Consider the following 21,782-nt stretch of genomic DNA (forward strand, 5'->3'; position numbering starts at 1 on the left):
AAGTTCCTATCTTTTTCTTCCTTCATACTAAAAGCAGACAAGACTCTGTGTCTGTTAATATTTTATTTACTTGTTCAACATAAAAATGTAGTAAGGCAAGTTATAATTATTTTTACAATGTTATTGTGAAAATTGTAGGTCGGATAATTAAAACGATTAAATTGTATGATATGCGTCAGAATGGAAAAAACATACCAAAGTATTTTAAAAATAGTAACAAAAAATTAAAATATATGATATAACATAGTCTATCCAAAGTTATTTTGTACATACGTCATCTAAATTTGTAACGTTAAAACGTCACAATGTTGCCGTATCAACTGTGAGTTTTAGTTCAATTTGGCTTCGACATACAACAAAATTCTTGTCCAAATACAGTAATTAAAAAAACACTGTTATCAAATATAATTTATTTTAACATTCTAGTAAATATAATGCATATATTATCGAAGGATTTAAAACTAAAATTAAGTACACAGTTATAATAGTTTGTAGGTTAGGGTTGTATTTGATTATATTTACATTGACCTTTTTTTCATCACCACCTATGAATTAGTGTTCTAAGCGCGTTTGTAGTTGTATCCCCTGGAGAGCATATTTACCGTTTCCGCTTAGTTCTTGTGTCCTTCGGTACAGTGTTTCCATAGAAAGACATTTTAATATCACTGTATTTCTCCTTCGGTATTTCTGTTAATACCTGTATACATCTTTCTTGATATAACTAGATTTAATCACTGCATTCTCCTTAATGCATTCGCCATATCTGCTAAAGAGTTACTATTCTCTTTCTTCCTGATACATTTTAACCAAATGCTCATGTATATTCTGAACAACTGCACACATATCTGTGCACATAACTCTTTTACTCGCTACAATAACATTTCCTACAATTATCGCATATTAATTATATACTCACTTTTACTTGTTTCCACTCTCATTACCCTGTCTTAGAAATTGGCAACATTGAATTATATCATATTCAGAAAGTTTCATTCAAGTGAATAACTAAGCTGTTAATTTCCAATCAATCTAATATTTGTTCAAAATTCCATCATTTGTCAACTTCTTCTTCAATGTGTTTGATCGAATTCATCCAAACCGAAGGTGTTATTAACCATTCCTGTTTCCAGCATGAAGTATAATATATCTGCAATGCATTATTAATAAATGTTATGACCAATAAAACCTAATACATTGTTATTCCAACGTTTACCTTTTAGTAATAACACTATTTTTAGTATTATCTTACCATAAGTGACCATTGGATGTATTGGTCCCATTCTTAGATATCCATATCTCATCTAAATACATAAATTGACATCATAAGTCTACTTTCATTTTATTATATGCTTTTAAAAATTATATTCTTTTAAAAGCAATATCCGGAAGTTCTATTAGATATTCCTTTTCGATACCTTTCAGACTAGCAACAGTTTCCTTTGAAATAATTATATTAAATTATGTTTGTGTTGAAAAACTACTCACTGTTTTTATACATTTCATATAGTTAATATCTGATAGAGCTAAGATCAACCTGATCTTGATTATATTTTTAATTTTTTGAGATATTTCAGTGACTGTGTCCATATTAATATTCAGTGCAGCTGCAACACGCTAAACATATTTTCAATAAAAATCGCAGCAAGTTAATATTTAACAGTAAAAATGCTTACCTTACCTAATGAATTTTACTGACAAGAGGGGGCCTCCATTATCCCGTTCCTATTCAAAGTAACTGATTAGAGACGTAATCTGTTCTGTCTGGCATCGGAATTTTCAATCAGAGTAGTAATAAGCAGTGATTTGAATTTTTTTCAAAACAAACAAAGCATTAAACTAACTACCAGTTTATGACCTCTTATCACTATTGTTTTGAAGAATTTTGCATACATTTAACAACCAGACGTATTTATCAGACAGCATTGTGTCTCTTTTTAACTAGAATAAAATGAAAAGGAAAATATTGTCTGATTCTAAAGCGAATTTAGAAATTATTCAAAATAACTTTGGATAGACGATATATATGAAAATTACTCTTGAAAATCGAGGAGTTAAAGAGACAACTATTAACAATATAATAAAAAATCATGAGATACTATCTTGGTTATAAAATCAGTTTTAATTTGTTAGTCTACGAATTGTATTATTTTATTTTGTATTATCCTACATATCTCATCAATCATCAATAATATTTTATTATTCCTAAATGAAACAGTCTACATAAAATAAGATTGAACTATATTTTATAATAATGAATATATGATTTCCTATTTATTGTTTTAATTATTGAATATTTTAGAACAAAAAACAACGCAATCCGAACAGAGGACTCTATTCCAAAAGGAGTGCCAGGACGAGCAGGATAACCTGAAAAATAGCTTCGCGTACTTCAACGAGCTCGCTCAGCTGAAACTCGGACAGATGACGGTCTACAGGATACGGATCCGATGCGACTGCGACAGCAGCTACAACCAGGAGATCAAGGAGAGATGCGTCCGGTTCCTACCGAAGGACGCACAGAGCTGGTCCCAATATTTGGGACCGAGGGGCGACGGGATTTTTGTAAATAACCTTTGAAGTTAGAGAGTTAGAGATAGTGACGGAGCAAGTTGCCAAAGAGACGTTATGGGTGGGAAGAAAATTTATATTTTATAAAATATCCTCTTTTTGATGCGGCTATCGTACTTATTACCAGAACACGCCAATGTTATATGCATCGTACAAAATATAATGTTCTACTACGTAAATCCCAGAATTGTTAAAGAACTGTCCTTTTCACAATACAATGCGACCAGGATAATTCGAAGTAATTAAATCAGCAAACATCAGGATATATAACGAAGATAATAAATAATTTTTCTAGAGAAAAGATAATAGGTAAAAATGACATATATAGTACAGGATGAGACAAAATTATTTAAACTATTCAAAGTGATAAAATAAGTAATTTATTCAACTAGCACAACAAAACCTACATAGTTGGAGAATTCGAAGTTATAGCACGAAAATCTCGAACGTCAACTCACGTTTTATAGGATATTGACACAGGAAAAGAAGAAAATTACTTATGTTCTTATGGACATCCTCTTAAATAAAAACGGACCTCATGTGATAATGTAAGATACTTCTGGAGTTTCTAACAATTCTGTCTAAAACTTTAAAACTAAAACGGAATAATTGCTAAATCACTTGCATTACAAATAGACGAAAATGTAAATCGATGTATAATATCCGTCTAGTACTCTACTTAGTAAGTTTATGTAATTAGACGACGCTCTATAGAATATTGTGAAATTTAGTCTTTTAAAGTATGCTTTCAAATTCATCAAGCAGCCGAATGATCATTTCAGAAAAGTACTCAACAGCAAATAAACGATGCCCATTAGTGCAACACTCCGTGATGACTGAAGACTTTAAGCTGGTGGACAAGCTAGAGACACGAATCCTACGTCATCTACAGGCATATGTTCCCGAAGCCGATTTTAAGCTGTCTCAACAATTATGCTTCACCCTGTATAGAAATATTTAAACTTCAAAATCAAATACATCTTTTTCAAGATAGTCACCATTGAGACTAACACATTTCTAACGACGTGTAACAAGATTTTCCATTTAATCGGTAAACATTCTTTGTAATTTTATAGTATCCAGGACTTATGGCTCTGTGAAACGCCTCTTGATATTCCAATATAAGTGACGCTTTTGAGTGAGTCTTTATTTATGTTGAAACAAATCATGATTGAGTTGATGGTCTTATGGTGAGAGGTATTTATGACCTATGACACTAATTAGGAGTCCCTTGCATGTTTCATCAACATTAATACATTTTCTAGGCTCGCAACCATGAAGCCTCATTACCTGTCAATTTGAACTAGATCTATTAATAGCACTGTCATCATAAACAACCTTTAAACGACACTTAATCTAAGTAGAAAAATATATTGTTCTTGAAGTCCAAATCTGAGATTTCAAATCTAAACTTAATTAACATTTGATGAATGTACTCCTACTTGTGCATTCCAAATAGTATTTGGTACCAAACACGGCACAGTTTTCACTAAATTTTCAGTTCAAGCGTTCTTGTTCCATCAACCCTTAGTTACATCCACTGTTGTCGAGCAGTTCAACCTTCTTTATGTTCACACAGAATCTCTTGATTATTTTCACAAGTTGTTTAATTCCTTCGTCGAACCCCGTATGACCCCTGGCCCCTTGAGGATATCCGCATTTCTAATGTATGGTTTACAACAATGTTGCAAAGAACTTTGTTTTGGTAAATTTGGGCCACGTTAATATTAGATTTTCTTGAGCGACCCCATAATTGCACACATTAGCACTAGCTTCAACATTTGCTTGAATAACAGTTTATTGTGGAGCGTTAATTCGGATTGTACGACCAAACCATCACATTTTTGAGCTTTATACTATGTTGTATCCATTACTTAAGCTAATGCTTGTAACTTTTTGAACCCTTTGGTAAAATAATATGTTTTGGTATGATTTTGAAAACCAATCAGTAAGTGGGTTAGACAATGGAACATCTCTACTATGAATGGGTTCCATAGCGAGGAAATGATACTACACGTCTTTGCCACCTAGCGCAAGAGACGCACTTTTTTAAATTATAACATTACACGTAAAACACCTCTTATGAAAACACTTCCTTCTCTCCCTTACGATAAAAAACAAAATATGTTCAAACCCGTTCAAACAAATAGCCCTACATAATAAACGAACAGCCACTTTCCAAATGTTTATTCACTATTTTTGAACTGATCGGTGTTTTGCTTCAGTTCTAATTGTTTCAGCAGCTTCAGCTGTATCGTTTTCAATTTCATTAGGTTTTTGTTTTATTTTCTGACATAATCCACGTATTTATTCTAAAGGCCTATAGAGTGTCCCCATATTATTTCGGTATTTTTGAGAGGTAGGCCACAAAAACTCATCAACCTAAAATATTTTTATTCATAAACATTATTAACATAAGCATTATTTAACTCTGGGCCTTCATGATCATTGTCGTAATGTTCACTTGTAGGATATATCTTTAGTGGTAAATTATTTACACTTACTGTTATTTAGAGAGAATATTTAGTGTATCTGTTATGTTTTTTTATATTATTTGGGAATATTAAATTTTTGTTTACTTTGATACTTCTAAAACCTTATATTTTAGGTATTCATTATCTTTTAATACATTTTTCAGCTAAATAGTAGGTTAAGAACATCAACAACGTTCTCTCCGTTACTAATTAAAATATGAACTAAGCACTTTTTGCAAATAATTTGCTGTAGAATTTGAAAAAATAAATTATGTTATATATTCTTCATCCTTGCTAATGACCTTCTCTACAATTAGTTCTCTCAGGAGTTGTAGTAATAATAAGATTGTGAACTATCAACATTATAACATGCGAATATATTTTTTCGATGAGAAATGATGTTATCTTAGCACAAACCAGCGTTTATCCAGATAATTATCTCCAATACAGTAGAGATTTAACTTCTTTGTGTCTGTTCGGATTGTCAGGGTCGCTCTGTCTATAAAATAATATACCCCACTTATCTAACCACAAGAGTGATACGTAGTAGAATATTCGAACACTATTATAAAACAATCAATCATTATAAATGTACTATAAACTTATATATTTATAACAGACTTTCGGTTAGGTTTTATTTGATTTATAAATAAAATATACATAGTGAGATACTTAAGAGAAAAAGCGTAAAAAGTGAGAGAACTTTTTAAACATTGTCTAGGAACTATGTAAGATAAAGATATACATATAGCCAGTATTTTTCTTGTGTAACCGTGTTGATCTAGATTATAGCAAAAATGTATGTTACGGTAAAAACTTTATTTTGAATATAATTAAAACTTTTTTAATTTGTGGTTTGTTTTCTTTCTGTATTCCTGCTATACAATTCCTTTGCGAGTCATATTCGTTGTAAAAAATCTAATTTTTATATATAAAGGATGGACAAATTTTTATATATTAATTTTTTGAATATTTATTTCATAATACGGTGTTGAGCCACCATGTGCTTAAACAGCTGCAACTCTCCGAGAAATAAGCATGCCCCAATGCTTCAATGATATAGGAAATGGAAATCTACTCTGGGAAAAATATAAATGATGTACTTCTCTATGAACAATTAACTCCTCCTCAGGACCGAATTAGGCCATTTTTTAATTATTGGTTTCAGAGTTCCGCAGTCACCAGTGACCTGTTTCCGACAGTTCGTAATAAAGTGCCATTGTACATTTAATTCCCAGAAGAACCTTCTTAACTTGATATCAAGTTTTGATAAAAATCTACAAGGTTGAAAGTACTGGACCTAGAGCACATTTTCCATTTTCTCATGCCAGATAATTATTGAAGGGCATATATATTATATAGCGAGATCAATAACCACTGCATATTATAAGAAATTAGTATTGTGACCTAACGTTATATTAGGATAGGATTAGACCGATTGTGTTGTTTGTGCCGTAGATTCAATAAGTCGCTACTTCTTTCTGTTAAAAGAAAATAGTTTCTAAGCAGGATAAAAGCATCTGTTTTTAAATCCTACATAATAATAATCATACATTGATTTAGGCTGCCCTCAGCTTACCTATATGGGACACACATTCCAAAAGTCTGAAATTGTCTCTTGCTGTGTTATTCATTCAGTAGAGCTTTTATACATAAGTGATGGCGCTACTATAATTAAATCCATATGTTTTTTAGTTAGCCATAACCTTCAAAAGATGCGAGTATAAATTTGACAGCTATCGCATCATTAGTTGGTGAATTATAGCATTTTGAGTGAAGCAACTTTTGTTATTGTGAAAAAAAATGGATAAAAAGGAATTTCGCGTGTTGATAAAATTATTATTACGACTATTATATAACGTTATTGAACTGCTTGAAGGACGAAATCGCCGGAAAACGGCCGCATTTGAAGAAAAAGAAAGTGCCGCTTCACCAAGACAATGGGCTTTGAAATGCTCCTTCATCCATCCAATCCTTTTTTTAGATCGCAAAGGACAAATCGTACTACAAAAATAGTATCGAAAAGTTGGAGGGTCGCTATAATCAGTGTATCGCCCTTTAAGGGAATTATGTTGAATAAAAAAAACTAATTTTGCCAAAAAATGTGTTTTACTATGGTAGGCCGGGGACTTTTCAATTGACCTGTTACAAAGCGACACTGAGGGTAAAAATAGACCCACTCGTCTCTGATGGTGAAGAAAACAGATGGCCGGATAGTCTGGACCGTATTACATAACACCTTTCTCCTAAAGAAACGGCCACAAGGATGTACGTGGCCGTTATTCCATCTGAACAGCTTATAGTTGTAAAATTATCTATGAGTATCGTCTGTACCATGGTTTTGGTGACTCGAGATTCCAATAGTCTACGGCTAAGAGACTGAGCTACTGCAATCCGCATTTAGTGGCCGTTCACCCCGAACTGCAAGCTATTGTTCAAATTCCAGTAAACTTGGAATAATTTAGCTAGAGATCTTTGACACCTTCAACCTACCTTTTGTGACCTGCGGGAGTAACTGCGGAACGACTGCCAATCCAACCTGTATTCTTTTCTTGATAATGTATTTTATTGCGCAAAATTAAATGAATTTCAAAGAGAACAGCCTTGTGGTCCCTCTGGAATCCTATTGACAGCGTCAGTTACATTTTGTGAAAGGGTATTAAATAAAAAGCTATTGATTTACTTGAAAATATTATTTTATTTAACGGAAACAAGAGGCGACTTGTTGAACGGCGATATAAAGCGACGCTCAGAGTAAAAACAGACCCACCCGTCCCATGCTTTTTTATTTAAAAAAAAAATTTAATATTTGTGATTTCAAAAATAACATCAGTTTATAACTGGCATGAGCAAAGCAAATATTTTGAATTATATACGTATAGTTCATCTGAGCCATAAATATTTTATGATTATTAAACTAATTAGACTAATTACTATTGTTATTGAAAATTTGTTATCCCTATCATCATATTTATTTTAATACCGATCAAGAATCCTCTTAGCTATGGTCTATAGGAGATATAAAGAATTTGAACAAGGTTCAATTCAATTTTACATAAAAGAAGAAGCTGCCGTCTTGGTGGCGCAGTGGTAAAGGCGATGGGACGGTCTTCCTACTGTTGCGATAGCCGCGTGTTCGAATCCTGCTGGGGCATGATCGTAAATTTATGTTTGTAATTGTTTAATATTTGTGAATGTTCTAGGCAAGAGTATAAAATCCGAGAAGGAAAATGATCCCAGTCACGCCAGTAACCAGGCTGGGTAAGACGGGATGTCTTCTAAAGTTGGTCACTCGCCAGTCGGTAGGGTTAATGCTGAGGACTGTGGTTCGGGGCCCACGTTTAACTTTAGGCCCAGTCCAAATAAACCCATAGTTGGTAAAAGGAGACTTTAAAATATATATAAAAAAAAGAAGAAGAAGCTGCCCTTTAAACTGCTTGCAACCTCAAAAGCATTACTTTATGTAATCTAAGCTGAAGGCTAATACTAATTTGTTAGCCGTATCTTAAATACTGCCGGCTATCAATGTATTAATAAAATAATTACTGGCGATGATATCTACATATTTGCCAAAAAAATACGCTAAAAAACGCTACAAAAAGAATAATTAATGAATTTTGAATTGAATTAAAAGAACAAAAGGTTAAAACTTGGCCTTGTGAACAGTATGTTGATAACGCATCGAATAGCAGAAAGTAAAATCATTATATATATATATATATATATATATATATATATATATATATATATAAAATATCTTCAAAAGTCATCAGATTTAGCAACGTGCGATTTCTAGCTATACTTCAAGCTCAAAAAATATTTGCGAGATAAAAATTAAAAGTTCGCTGTTAAGTCTTATTTTGGCCGTCAAGTCTTTTATTCCTAAAGACGCTAGAAAAGCTTGAATTCATGTAAATAAAAAAAGGTATTAAAATTTATATGAAAACTTGTGATAATCTTTCTATTTTCGCGTATCTCTAGTTGGTATTATTGATCAAACAAATAATCTGATAGACAGTAAATCTATGTCAAATAGACACAGTTGTGTAAAGGAGTTTGTGCTATTGTTATATTGCCTAATACCGAATTGAACTAATATAATGTTTAAATTACCAAATAAGTGCTTCCCCTATAGGCCCCATGATTATATGTACGGTAAGTAAATATTCAGCTATACATGTGAAATTTAATTTTCTTTTAATAAAAAATTCTAAAAATTGACAGGAACACATGGAGTTAAAATAAAAAATCAAAATCATTCTTTAATTTTTTTCCCATTTTTCTAAAGCCATTACTGCCATCGAAAACATTTAAAATAATCGAAGTTAAAGTTTGTTTGCGAAAAAAATAAAAAACTTTATTTTTATAAGAATTAAATAATAATCTCCTCATTATCTTTTAAATGTTTTAACATATTTTTGTTGATATATTATTAGATATATTTAAACATGTATAGATAAGTATGTCATAAAATTCTTCTTTCTCGGCCACTTGAGTTAATAAAAATCCATAAATTGTGAATGCTTCTCGAAAAAACCCTTTGGTCATCTGTCAGTACTTTTTACAAATAGAAGCTAATGTGAATTTTTATTCCAATATTATCAATTAAAAGATAATTCTCAAGAACCACACGTCCTAACAGTTCCATCAAATAAGCAAATTCAAAAAACGACTTCCTATAAAACTGTACCATTACTCCAGGCTTTCTTCCTTTCTTATAAAACTGAGTTGTTTTTTTAATTGTATCTTCTGATTCGCATAACAAACATCGATAAATAAAAACTTTTTGACATATTACTGTAATATTATATTGGGATATGTTATCGTAGTATAAATGTATCTTTAGGTATAATGAACAATATTTTAATACCTTTTAATGTACACTTTTGTGTTAATAAACCTACTCTTATTAATTTAGATCCAATATTTACTGTATCTGGTCCCGTGGATCATTATAAGGCCGCCATAGTAGCCAAGATGTCTTCAGTGAAATTTGTAAGTATTTCTCCAAAAATGCTTAATCGTTGATATCAAATACTGTTTTAGCAAGTATGTCCTATATTTCCCAACATGTTCTCGGATTTACCCAACCATCCGAGAGTGCAGCTAGTGCAACGACGTCAAAGGCCAATGCTGTCATACCGAGAAAAACTGGCCGCGTCTCAAACGGAAGATCCAGTTCTGCAAAAAAGCGTCGACGTTCGCGGAGCCGATAGAGTTAAGTTCTTCTGTCCTGTCATCAATTTGCCGCCTAAAGAATTTCAAGGCGTGTGCGACAAAATGCCTCGATTTACTATCGAAAAAGTCCAGACAAATTTCGTGAGCCAAGTCAAATCAGAAACAGACACTACAGGTATATAAATTACGGAATTGATAGAAACACAAGCTTTTAATTTACTCTAAAACTGTTTCATTTTAATGGAAATGGCGAGTTGCACTGATTTTTATATTACAGTACTACCGATCCATTCATATTCTGACTCTTCACATATTACAACTCGTTCTTCACTATCTGGTCATTTTTCCTTAATGTTGTTCTTACAGTCCAGGTATAAGATTTCTGACTCAAACTAAATTAGCCTTTGATGAATCTACATAAGATAAAATCCCGCATAGTTTTCACACTACACTACACTAGTGGAAAGGGCTTTTGTCTCTTCAACCTCCGGGTAAGTTCATCCTTATCAAGTAATTGTAGTACTTCGTCATTTTTATGTTCGTGCAATCTCACTTGACGTTCTTTCGATAATCGCTTAATTTCTTCGCTGATCGTTAGTATCCTTAGGTCTTGGAGGTTCTTATATCTGATATACCATGGATCGTTAACAATGATCAACAATGTAAAGAACTTTATTTTGATATGTCTGGATCATATTGATATTGGATTTGTCCTTCAAACAGCTTCTGCTCTTCTTAACATCCACCCTAATTTGGTATCCAATCTCATACACAATTATTTTGCTCTATTCACATACGGAATTAGTTTAGAAACAATTATCAGTGCCAGGTAATCTCTTTTTTTTTGGTAGGTGAAATGCAAATGTAGCATTTAATTTTATTTGTCATTTCCTATTATGGATAGCTGTTCATAACTTGAAATCTAATGTATTGTAATATATTTATAATTGTCTCAAAGTGTTTAGCTATAGCAAATAAGCATATTTAAGGACATCACTAGTACAAAATAAGTAGAATATTAGTCTAAGAACACTACCTTCTGGTACAATCACAAATATTGGTTTCAACTCATCGCCGCATCTTATTCTGAGATCACAATCAGAAATTTAGGTTTTGATTTGATGCACGAAAATCTTACATTGGAAATAATTCTCCACGTGAAATATTAAACCAAACACTAATATGGTGATATCTTAGAATATTCAATATCATAATAGTTACTCGACTTTAAGAAACGGTCAAAAGCTAACGTGGTCGCTGCACCGTCTGGACAGAACTTTAAAATCACCATAATTATAAGTAAACTCGGTAACATACACTGCATCACTTGAATTAAATATAAAATGTAAATATTCCTGCACATTTTGTTTCCTTGTACATCATCTAAGGTGATATTATACTTTAGCAAAATAACAGCCACTGTCACTTATTGCTTAGTTTACTTGCTTCCAAGTCTTGTAGGTTATGTTTCAGTGTACTATACGCTTTGTTCAGAGGGTTAAAACAAGTTATCGGTGAAATATGTGACCTCTCAGATGTTGATTATCCTTTCACGAGCGATATTATCCACGGTATAACAACATACACAAAACAGAGCAAAACATCATCAACGAAGAGGAATAGTGGGCGAAATTCAAAGTTAACTGACAGAGACCGACGAACATTAAAAAGAATTTTGGCCAGATAACTTAACTGAATCAAATGACTCAACATAACGCTGAATACGGTAGTGCAGGAGTTCCACAAAGCAAACATTTATGGTGATCTTAACAGTTCTTAATATGACCAGAATAATATTATATATATATACAGTAGCTCAATATTAGCTGAAACATTGTTATATTCCAAGATAACGATAGGTCCATACACAGCCAAAAATGTTCAGTCTTGATTTGGGAAGCATCAGAAGTTAAACCGTTTTAGAGCACAGAGTGATGATTAGATTTCCACCTCCAACATCATTGAAGCAATTGGCGGATACTTTGTTACAAGGATGGCATCCATTAGAAACTATTCATATATTCTTCTAATTTATTTCGCAAAAAATTGCCGCTCTATTGAAAACAAATGGTGGCCCAACGCCTTATTAATAAATGAATATTGCGTATATATCAGATATTCATAGTATTTTCTTCACCAGCTGTATATAGTCGTATTATAGTTAATGCATTTTTACACTCTACTAGTTTTATATTTAATTTAAAAATATTCATAGCTGATGCCGTCAAAACAAAGGATGTGCAAGTGGAAACCATGTATCGAGAATCTGCAGCACAAACAACACCTTGGGAACCACCTTACAAGGTCATCGGAGAAGGAGAACCCGAAATATTAAAACTGGATTTTCTGAAATGGGGTTGGTACCATCGTTGCGGTCAACGCGAGAAAGTGTTGAAACATTAGCTCATTCCAGGTAGCGGATTGCCCGGTGGAATTCACGAGGTCCGTTTAATCGAGAGGGCTAGGATGAAGAGGGCTTGGGAGAATATAGTACAGCCGGACATCAATGACGAGAACTCCCTACAAAAGTTCAGGGATTACGTGGAAGCACTGGAAAGAGATGAATGGGCCTTTAGAGAGAAGGTATTCAAGCTTTTTTAACTAATATAAATTATAATACTTATATTTATATATATTTAACATTATATATTACTAGTAACTAATATACATATTATAAGAGCAACAATTATAATTGGTATTCTATAAAAAATAAATGAATACTATAAAATAAAACTAATAATTAACTAAGAGCTGGAATAAATTCGTAGGGGTTTTTAAATATATTATTGATGTTTAAAAATATATCCATCGCTATCTATTTACAATCACACTGTCAATCATCTTCTGCCCCGACAGGACATTGTCAGGTGCTATTGGTTGGAAGAATTAAATCCATATGTTTTTAGTTATTCCTAACCCTCAAAAGATGCGTGTATAAATTTGACAGCTAATCGGATCACTAGTTTGTGAATTATAGCATTTTGAGTGAAACAACTTTTGTTATTGTGAAAAACATGGATGAAAAGGAATTTTATTTGATAAAATATTGCTTTTTGAAGGGAAAAATACAGTTGAAGCAAAAGCTTGGCTTGATGCCGAGTTTCCGGATACTGGCCAAGAAAATCAACCATCAGACGTGGTGAAATGAGCACCGAAGACGGTGAACGCAGTGTACGCTCAAAAGAGGTTGTTACCGACGAAAGCATTAAAAAAATCCACAAAATGATTTTGAATGACAATAAATTTAAATTGAATGAAATAGCAGAAACTCTAAAGATATCAATTGAACGTGTACATCATATCATTCACGAATATTTAGGTATGAGAAAGCTCGGTGCAAAGTGGGTGCTGTGCGAGCTCACTTTTGACCAAAAACAACGACGAGTTAATGATCCGGAGCAGTGTTTGAAGATGATCAAGCGTAATAAACCTGAGTTTTTGCGTCGATATGTGACAATGGATGAAATATGGCTCCATCATTTCACTCCGAAATCCAATTGGCAGTCATTCGATTGGACTGCACACGATGAACCCGCTCCAAAGCGTGGGAAAACGCAGCAGTCGGCTGGCAAGGTTATGGCGTCTGTATTTTGGAATGCACACAACTAATATGTTTCAAGCATCATATTTAATCGGCACACAGAGAGTGAGAAATAGATTGTCATCTCCAACATCACTGAAGCAATTAGCGGATGTTCTGGTACAATAATGTGAACAACAATCCGTTAAAAAGTGTTCTGTCAAAAAAATGTCTTCTGTAAAGACATTCTACGAATCTATTTCAAGTGGAATTCCGTCTTTTTAAAATCAAAGGGTGGTTCGACATTAATATAACATAATATTTATTAATAAATAAATATTGTTCATGTCAGAGTTCATATTATTTTTCCATCTTCTGTAAATTCTACACTTACTAGATCAGCATCTCAACAACACAATACCTCAAAGGCCAATTTCACCCTTTGTAATGTGTGTTCGAAGCCGACAAAGATGTTCTGCATAAATAAAAACTCAAAGTGTCAACTTGGGTCACTGATGGTGTCAACTGGTGTCAACACACTACTTTACAATATAGTATATAGTTATCAGGTTGCAAAGTATGGTCACCACTTCAATCATTTTACCAAAACTCTTACTAATTATAATTTTGAAAAGCGTCAATTTGGGTTCGAAAGTTTTTTAACAATCTTGCTTTAAGATTTTCTCAATATTCATATAATCGATTAGTACTCCGAAACAACGTTAATTTATTTTGTAAGAAAAAAGCGCAAAAACGATTATATCCATACGTTGTGACTTATATTATCTTTGGTGTTTTTAGATTCTTCCTTAGCATTACCTGTATTACATAGATGATATCATATCTTGTCATGTCAAACTGCACAATAAGTAACTCAATTTCGTTAATATCAATCCTAACCTATCAATATTTCCCGGTTTCAATTCGTAGGGGATGCCATTTCCTGGTAGGGATGCATTTGCCTTCTGTTGAAGTATCAACCCCCAATAATTTAAAAAATAGTTGTATTAGAACCACTTTCACCGAAATACAACGATTTTTTCACAAGAATATTTACTAAGCACAAATCCTTATAAAAAATCAATTATATTAACTCTTTTACCAAATAAAGAAATTGATACTCAATAACAGGAACTAACTTACAGGAAATACAAGAAATCCAAGAACTTCGTTTACACCTTCTCGAGAAAATGTTAAACGAAATTCATGAAAAATCACACGACAGGGCAGAGGAAAAGTTAATGCGGATTATTGCTCGGAAAGAAAAAGAAAAAAACGAAAAACTCGAGAAAATAAGACATCGTGCTGCCAGAGGTACATACAAATTTTCATATTTTACGCTGTTAATGCAAAACACTTGTTTCAGAAATGCGAAAATTGGAATTGGAAGAAAAAGGAATGAGCAGGAAATACAATCAGCCCGAAATTATCGAGGAGCACGTCAGCAAGAAGTCGGAACTTTACGGACCGGTGGTCAGACACGGCGAACATCCGAAACGTTGGCATTTAGTTATCGATGAAAAACTGAAAAAATACAAGGCGCAATTCATTGGTAACGATTTACATGTGATCGTTGGCTATTTACGGAATAACGTGCTATTTTAGGTGTAGAACAATTCAGTACCTTACCAAGATGGTTAGATCAAGCTACCGACCTAAGAGGAATAGAAAGAAACGTACAATCGAAAGAACCCCAACTATGTATACGGGAAACAAAATGGACATCTCCCGTTCTAAAACAACTACACGAAGAACTACAAAGTATGTATAGATATGAACTAAAATAACAGGCCGTTCTTTATCATTGACATCAAAAGCACCACTATGTCGTTGACAATTGCGATATGGGGGAGCAAAATCACCATAATTTTTATCAGTATAAATATTCTATAGGCTTCGACAACATATTAATTTAATGAGGCAACAAAAGTTATGAATGTATAACAGGACAATTGAAAAGTCCCCGGCCTACCATAGTAAAACACATTTTTTGGCAAAATATTTTTTTTATATTCAACCTAATTCCCTTCAAGAGTGATATACTGATTATAGCGACCCTCCAACTGTTCGATACCATTTTTGTAGTACGATTTGTCTTTTGCTTCAAAATAGGCCTCAGTTTCAGCAATCACCTCATCATTCGATGAAAATTTTCCAGTGAGCATTCTTTTGAGATCTGAGAACAGGAAATAGTCGCTGGGGGCCAAATCTGGAGAATACAGCCATCTCTGTGTCAAGCCGGGGACTTTTCAATTAACCTGTTACAATCAGTGTGTATACACTAATAACTCAATAATACAAAACAATTTTGGTCTCAATACTGGGAAAGTGTTTTGTGTAGCAAAACGTCAAAACCATCGAATTTAACAAGTATTACTTTTACAAGTATTTCGCATTTTTGACAATACGTGACGGTATGTGACAATGGATGAAACATGGCTACATCATTTCATTCCGAAGTCCAATCGACAGTCATCCGAGTAGACTGCACACGATGAACCCGCTCCAGAACGTGTAAAGACGCAACAGTCGGCTGGCAAGGACCATCAACAGCGACTAATACATAGCGTTATTGGGCCGTTTGAAAAACGAAATCGCCTAAAAACGGCCGAATTTGAAGAAAAAGAAAGTGCTGCTTCACCAAAACAATGCACCTTGTCACACACACTTTGAAGGGAATTATGTTGAATAAAAAAAAACTAATTTTGCCAAAAATATGTGTTTTACTATGGTAGGCCGAGGACTATTCAATTGACCTGTTATGCCCGTTCATGAAAATAGCCAATACACTTCATAAATGAGGTCGAAAATATTTCCGTTTGCAGCTTGTAGAAATATAAAGTTCGTTTTAAACCCAGAGCAAATATTTCTTTCTTATTTTATTTTAATTAAAAAGATATATAATGTTGACTGATGCGTCGAAAAACGCAACCGAATTACTCTATAAAATTTTATTTGAGTTGGTACTAGTGGACCATGTAGCCAAATGACAAATGCAAAATTCTTTAAAACAATAGTGGAATTGCAATAATGTAAAACAATAGGTTACGGACGAGTAAGCGTTGTTATAATTATACTTATTATACATGTTTACATAATTGCTGCATACTCTTAAGTAAATTAAGCAATTGCTTAGACCATCATGTCTTGGGTGACACAGGAAACAGCACGCAAAAAAAATTAAATAAAGACTACTAGATTTACTAGTTTGATTAGGACATCAAGTAGTAAAGTAAAGTAAGTAGAGGTAACAAAGTCGCAAATATTAATATTTACAACATTTAAAAATTCATACAAAATAATTGTACACATTTACGATCAAATCATTTACGATTACGAACAAACTCATTACCACATTACCAACATACAGTAGGTCAAAAAAAGAAACATAAATATAATACTATATAATTATAGATTTGCGAAAAGAAATTACGAAACAGCCATGCTCCCTTAGAATCAAGAACGAGAAGGTTTGTAAGGGCGCGTCCACGCCAGAAGTCGAGGCAATCGACAGCAAGCAAGAGCAACAATACCAAGCTGTCATATTTATACAGAGTCTCATTAAAGGAAGAGCCACTCAAATGATGGTAACTCCGTTATTAAATAATTTACTTTAAAGATCGAAAATTTTATTCAGGTATACGAGGGAAGAAATAACTGTAAAGAACTCATCCTTGAATTGAAAAACTCCATTGGGCTGCTGAAGAAAGATAAAGAAAAAAGGTCGAAAGAGAAAATCAAGGTTCGAACTCAGCAAAGAGAAGAAACCATACAGAGCGTCATGGTGTGTAGAATAAGAACGGATCCGATAGCGAACATATAACAAAAATGTCTTAACAGGTGGCACGTCTACAAGGGACATTAGGTAAATTGCAAGGCCACGTTGTCGGGTCGCTTCTGGATTTCTTGAACAAGGAACTGAGAAGACTTCTTGAGGAACGGAAGGCTCATGCTATGTGCTGGATTAATGAGAGAGAACGTAACATCAGGGAAGCCGCTGAAGCTGGGCGCAGACAGAAAGAGATCAGAAGACGAAAAGAACATGACGAAATATTTAGGTGCGCATATAAAATCGTTGATTGGCAAAAATAAGGATAACTCCTTTTCAGGCAAATAGTCAAAATAACTCAAGAATCTGTAGATATCTACCTGCGCGACATAATAACGGAAGGCATAGAGTTCGCTTCCAAAGAAGAAGCCAACGCTTACGTGTTAAAACTTTCGGATAAAGTCGAAAAAGAAATCACGCAAATTGATCACATAGAATCCATGAAAAGTCAAAATGAACAAGTAAAATAAGAGATGGCCTCACTAATGTCTGTTTGACAAGAGCGTGTACGGCAAAACTTAATAAGAGGGATACAAAATTTTAAAACATACACTTGTATGTACAGAATATGTATTAACGTCGCATTTATTATCAATAATTATTGTAAATTCTAATATAATGGAATAATCTCAAGACAAAGATCTCCATATAAGGTCTCTTCCTTGTTTCGTTGAAGCTTCAATTTTACAAGCGCCTAAACATTTTCTGAGATCCAACCCGCTGAATTACGAATCTAGTAATTCAACGTCATTTTCTTGTTTTCAAAGATGATTCCGATATTTCGGCTGATTATTTCCTTGTAGTTTTCCTTACAAAGTACTTTTGGTTACTGTGATCCATCCGGTTGAGATCCGTTGAGTAGGGGGGTATACTGCCGACGTGATGAAGTCCGGAAAATACGCTCGGCATCAGTCTTGTGTCGCTTTTGCCTAATGGGCCGGAGCGGAATCCTGCTAGACGTGCAAAGTGCTGCTGACCCCACGGAAGTACTACAGCCTCATGAACTGTCGCGACGATGTACTTCTTGATTGATTTCGGAGTTTTTTTGCTGACGCAAATGCCCGGTTTAGAGCTTGTTCAATAAACCGATGACTTGCTTATCCAACCAATTAACTGCTGCACTCGCTTCTTGATGATCTTGCGGTTAGTAGAATTGCACTTCCTGAACGCCGACCATCATGGCCAAGCTCTTTTAAAGGATTGATGGCGCATCGGCTGTGTAACATTGAGCAAACAAAGAATTTCACATGGGCACTTTCTTTGTCGAAACAGCTCCAAAATAGCACCTCAATTGTTTAACACCCTAAAAACACGCACAAAAGGTCCCAAAACACTGTTTTGTTTTAATAGACCAATAAGGCTTTAAACGACATCTACGAAAAATTTAGATCAAAAAGCCGTTAGAAATTTTGCAGTATAAGCTCTTATCAAACAGATTGTACATACTTGTTATCAAATAACTTATCGATAGGAAGAAATTATTTCGAATCTGATACACCATTTTGTACTGCCGGAAGTGGAGAAACAAATAATTAGAAAAAAGATTATAGAAAGACAAAAACACACCTTGAAAATGGTTCATGAAACAGTTTACTCCGATATAGAAAACTTGCCAAAGCCTGGTTAGTATAATTTACTAACTAAAAACCCACTTGACCATCACCCATATGTCTCGTCGTTGTTAGCAATATTTAACATCTAATTAGGATCCTTCTTGGGGCTACTCGTTAGGTCTTTCACGCAAAAGGTCAATTTCATAACAAAAGTTTATTCGACAAAGATGTTCAAACCATAAATAAGAGACGCTGAATCTTATTTATTAATCCATGTCGCATCTACAAAAAGTGTCCAAATCTCGAAGACATACAAAAACCACACACACCTTTTAGAAAAGTGGAAGCTCCTGCAGCTTAGCCGACTCAACTATTAATTCATCCATGGATACCATTTTCTTCTCCTGCATTAAGATTTTGCTTTAACCAGATGCCGTTAAGATTGACAATAACAAATCACCTATGTGTTTAGTTTTTCATAGTCATGCTTCTCTTTAAATGATTTGTCCTTAATTGAATATACTACTATATTAAAAAGTAATAGAGAAATAATAAACATCTCCTTGGTGAACACCGGCTCAAACTGTAAGTAATTCAATAAATCGTTTAGCGCTCGAAACTAACAAAACCATCATAAGATGCCTAGACCATTTTAATGATTTTTGGTGGAACATATTCAGCTTCCAAAACTAACCAAAGGGCTAGCTAATCTAATCAAATGCAGGACAAAAATCAATAAATTGACAGAAGGTGAACATTTTATCTAAAAAACCTCGAATCGATCGAAAACCCGGTTGTTCTTGGCTATTCTTGGTTCTATTTCTTTGGAAACTCTTTAAAGTCTTACTTCATAAACACGTCCAAAAAGTGAGATTTATTCGCCATGGGTTTTTCAATATCCTTTTTCCTACATACATTAGAAATATTAACACTTCAGTTTCCAATTTAATATCTAATCTAATAACTATTTAATATCTAATAACTATGCATTTTAGATACAGATGCCGGATCAATTAGTATCGATGACTCTTCATCACCTACTGTTGATGCGTTTAAATATAAGCTTTCAATGGATTATTTTGATAGTCCAGAATCACCAGAAAATGAACCATGTTCACCGCCAGAAGAAACCACTGAGCAACATAGAACTGAAGGTATATATTATATTTTTCCCTATATAAAATTATTAACTAAAATTTTCAGTAAGTTCTGTCAGCACTGAAGCACAAGATACAATAGAAGGTAAAATTTGGTATCACTAGTTTGCAATTATATATAATATTTACACAATTTTTAGCACCAACCAATATACTTGAATCCTACTTGGACATGTTAGCTGAACAAGAAATTCAAAGTGAAGGTCTTACGCAAGGCACATTTATTCTCAATAAGGAACCTTTTATGTATAACACATTTACCAATGATTTAGATACAATACCTGAAACTGAACATGAAACATCCACCAACTTAACCAATACTAACTCTGCCATAGAAAATGATCAATCTGATCATGAATTTCAAGAATAAAGATAACTTTAAATTACTTTTTAATTGTTTAATTATAACATACATATTATATATAACATATTGACTAAATAGAGTTTAAAAATAAGTTTTTTTAATGAAGATTATATAGTGTATTAGAAATAAATAGTTTCTGTTGCCATCTTTAAGACCTGAAAAATAATTCTATTAATATATTATGTTTTCTTTCTTAATAATACTTACATCATATTTCCTAATCTTTTATAATCAATTTTTTCTAATTGAACAAGGGGTCTTAGTTGTTCTGCAAAAATTCTCATATCTTCAGCTATAGCATCTTGACCCAAAGGGGCCTGAACAGACAACTCCACCAAGTAGCTTTGAGAAATTGCCTCTACGCCTTCACTAGGTTTATTGGACATACCATTCATTTTAAAAATTTTTGAAACTGTTACTTTCATTCTTCCTTTTCTGAACATATATCCTCTAGAAATATATTCAAAGTCCAGTCTACATCCTAAAATGTTTCAATATATTTATTAACTTAAAACAACACTATAAACCAACTTACCTAATTCATTTAAAAACTCCAAAATAGTTGAACTACAAGCCATATCAATGGATGATCTAACTACTGTTGGTCTATTCTTGTCACCTAATTCTGGCTGTCCAACATATCTTAGTTGGAAAGGTGCATCTGTAACATCTAAAGCTCTCCTAACGCGCAAAGGGAGAATACATGGTGCATTAGCGCTATTGATTCTTAAACTATAACATAGCTCATGATCATTGAACGTCTCCGGGCCACTATCAACATTATCGCATAACCCTCTTAACCGGTGAAGCAAAACTTCTACATACTGATCCAAAACTGACCCTTGAAGCAAATACTCTTGATTTGGTAGAATATTACATTTCATAGCAGCAGTAAGAGAATCGATAGCTGTCCCCAATGTAGACATTTTAAGCGTATAAATGATAAATGTTCACGAAAAATAAAACTAAACCAGTTCACTTAATTTAAAAAAAAAATTATTTGTAAACATACACCGGTAAGAAGTGAAGTTGGTCACTAATTTTTTGATATTGATATTGGGTCTGTCAAATAATTGTATATGCCATAGAACAAAGTTTTGAGTCTTGAAACATATGTGATAGCTGTGAGAAAAATTAGG

General features: G+C 33.4%; 3 protein-coding genes across 3 annotated transcripts in view; 2 read left to right on the plus strand and 1 right to left on the minus strand.

The window, feature by feature from the left end:
- LOC143198239 (uncharacterized) overlaps positions 1 to 2,718 on the plus strand; it is a 40,235-nt gene extending 37,517 nt beyond the window's left edge. Inside the window, exon 14 of the mRNA XM_076407367.1 lies at positions 2,300 to 2,718. Coding sequence (XP_076263482.1) covers positions 2,300 to 2,577 — 278 coding nt within the window. The 3' untranslated portion in view covers positions 2,578 to 2,718. The remainder of the gene's footprint in view (positions 1 to 2,299) is intronic.
- A 6,381-nt stretch (positions 2,719 to 9,099) lies between these two features.
- LOC143199193 (cilia- and flagella-associated protein 91) lies at positions 9,100 to 20,649 on the plus strand. Its single transcript, XM_076409016.1, has 16 exons — positions 9,100 to 9,197; positions 9,961 to 10,037; positions 10,089 to 10,395; positions 12,436 to 12,576; positions 12,634 to 12,803; positions 14,886 to 15,054; positions 15,107 to 15,292; positions 15,346 to 15,501; positions 17,155 to 17,327; positions 17,378 to 17,524; positions 17,581 to 17,798; positions 17,850 to 18,030; positions 19,041 to 19,191; positions 20,118 to 20,276; positions 20,326 to 20,364; positions 20,420 to 20,649. The coding sequence occupies exons 1-16, from the start codon at positions 9,143 to 9,145 to the stop codon at positions 20,647 to 20,649; spliced, it is 2,559 nt and encodes an 852-aa protein (XP_076265131.1). The 5' UTR covers positions 9,100 to 9,142.
- A 13-nt stretch (positions 20,650 to 20,662) lies between these two features.
- MED18 (Mediator complex subunit 18) lies at positions 20,663 to 21,681 on the minus strand. The gene is made up of 3 exons (XM_076409017.1): positions 21,179 to 21,681; positions 20,851 to 21,124; positions 20,663 to 20,798 (listed from the first exon to the last, which is right to left on the minus strand). Exons 1-3 carry the CDS (start codon positions 21,567 to 21,569, stop codon positions 20,792 to 20,794), a joined length of 672 nt encoding a protein of 223 aa, XP_076265132.1. The 5' UTR covers positions 21,570 to 21,681; the 3' UTR covers positions 20,663 to 20,791.
- Between the last annotated feature and the right edge of the window lie 101 nt (positions 21,682 to 21,782).

The sequence above is a fragment of the Rhynchophorus ferrugineus genome, unplaced genomic scaffold (genome assembly GCF_030347505.1).
Source record: "Rhynchophorus ferrugineus isolate W39M unplaced genomic scaffold, kcgeb_rfMv2 rfM6, whole genome shotgun sequence".
Classification (NCBI taxonomy): Eukaryota; Metazoa; Arthropoda; class Insecta; order Coleoptera; family Curculionidae; genus Rhynchophorus; species Rhynchophorus ferrugineus.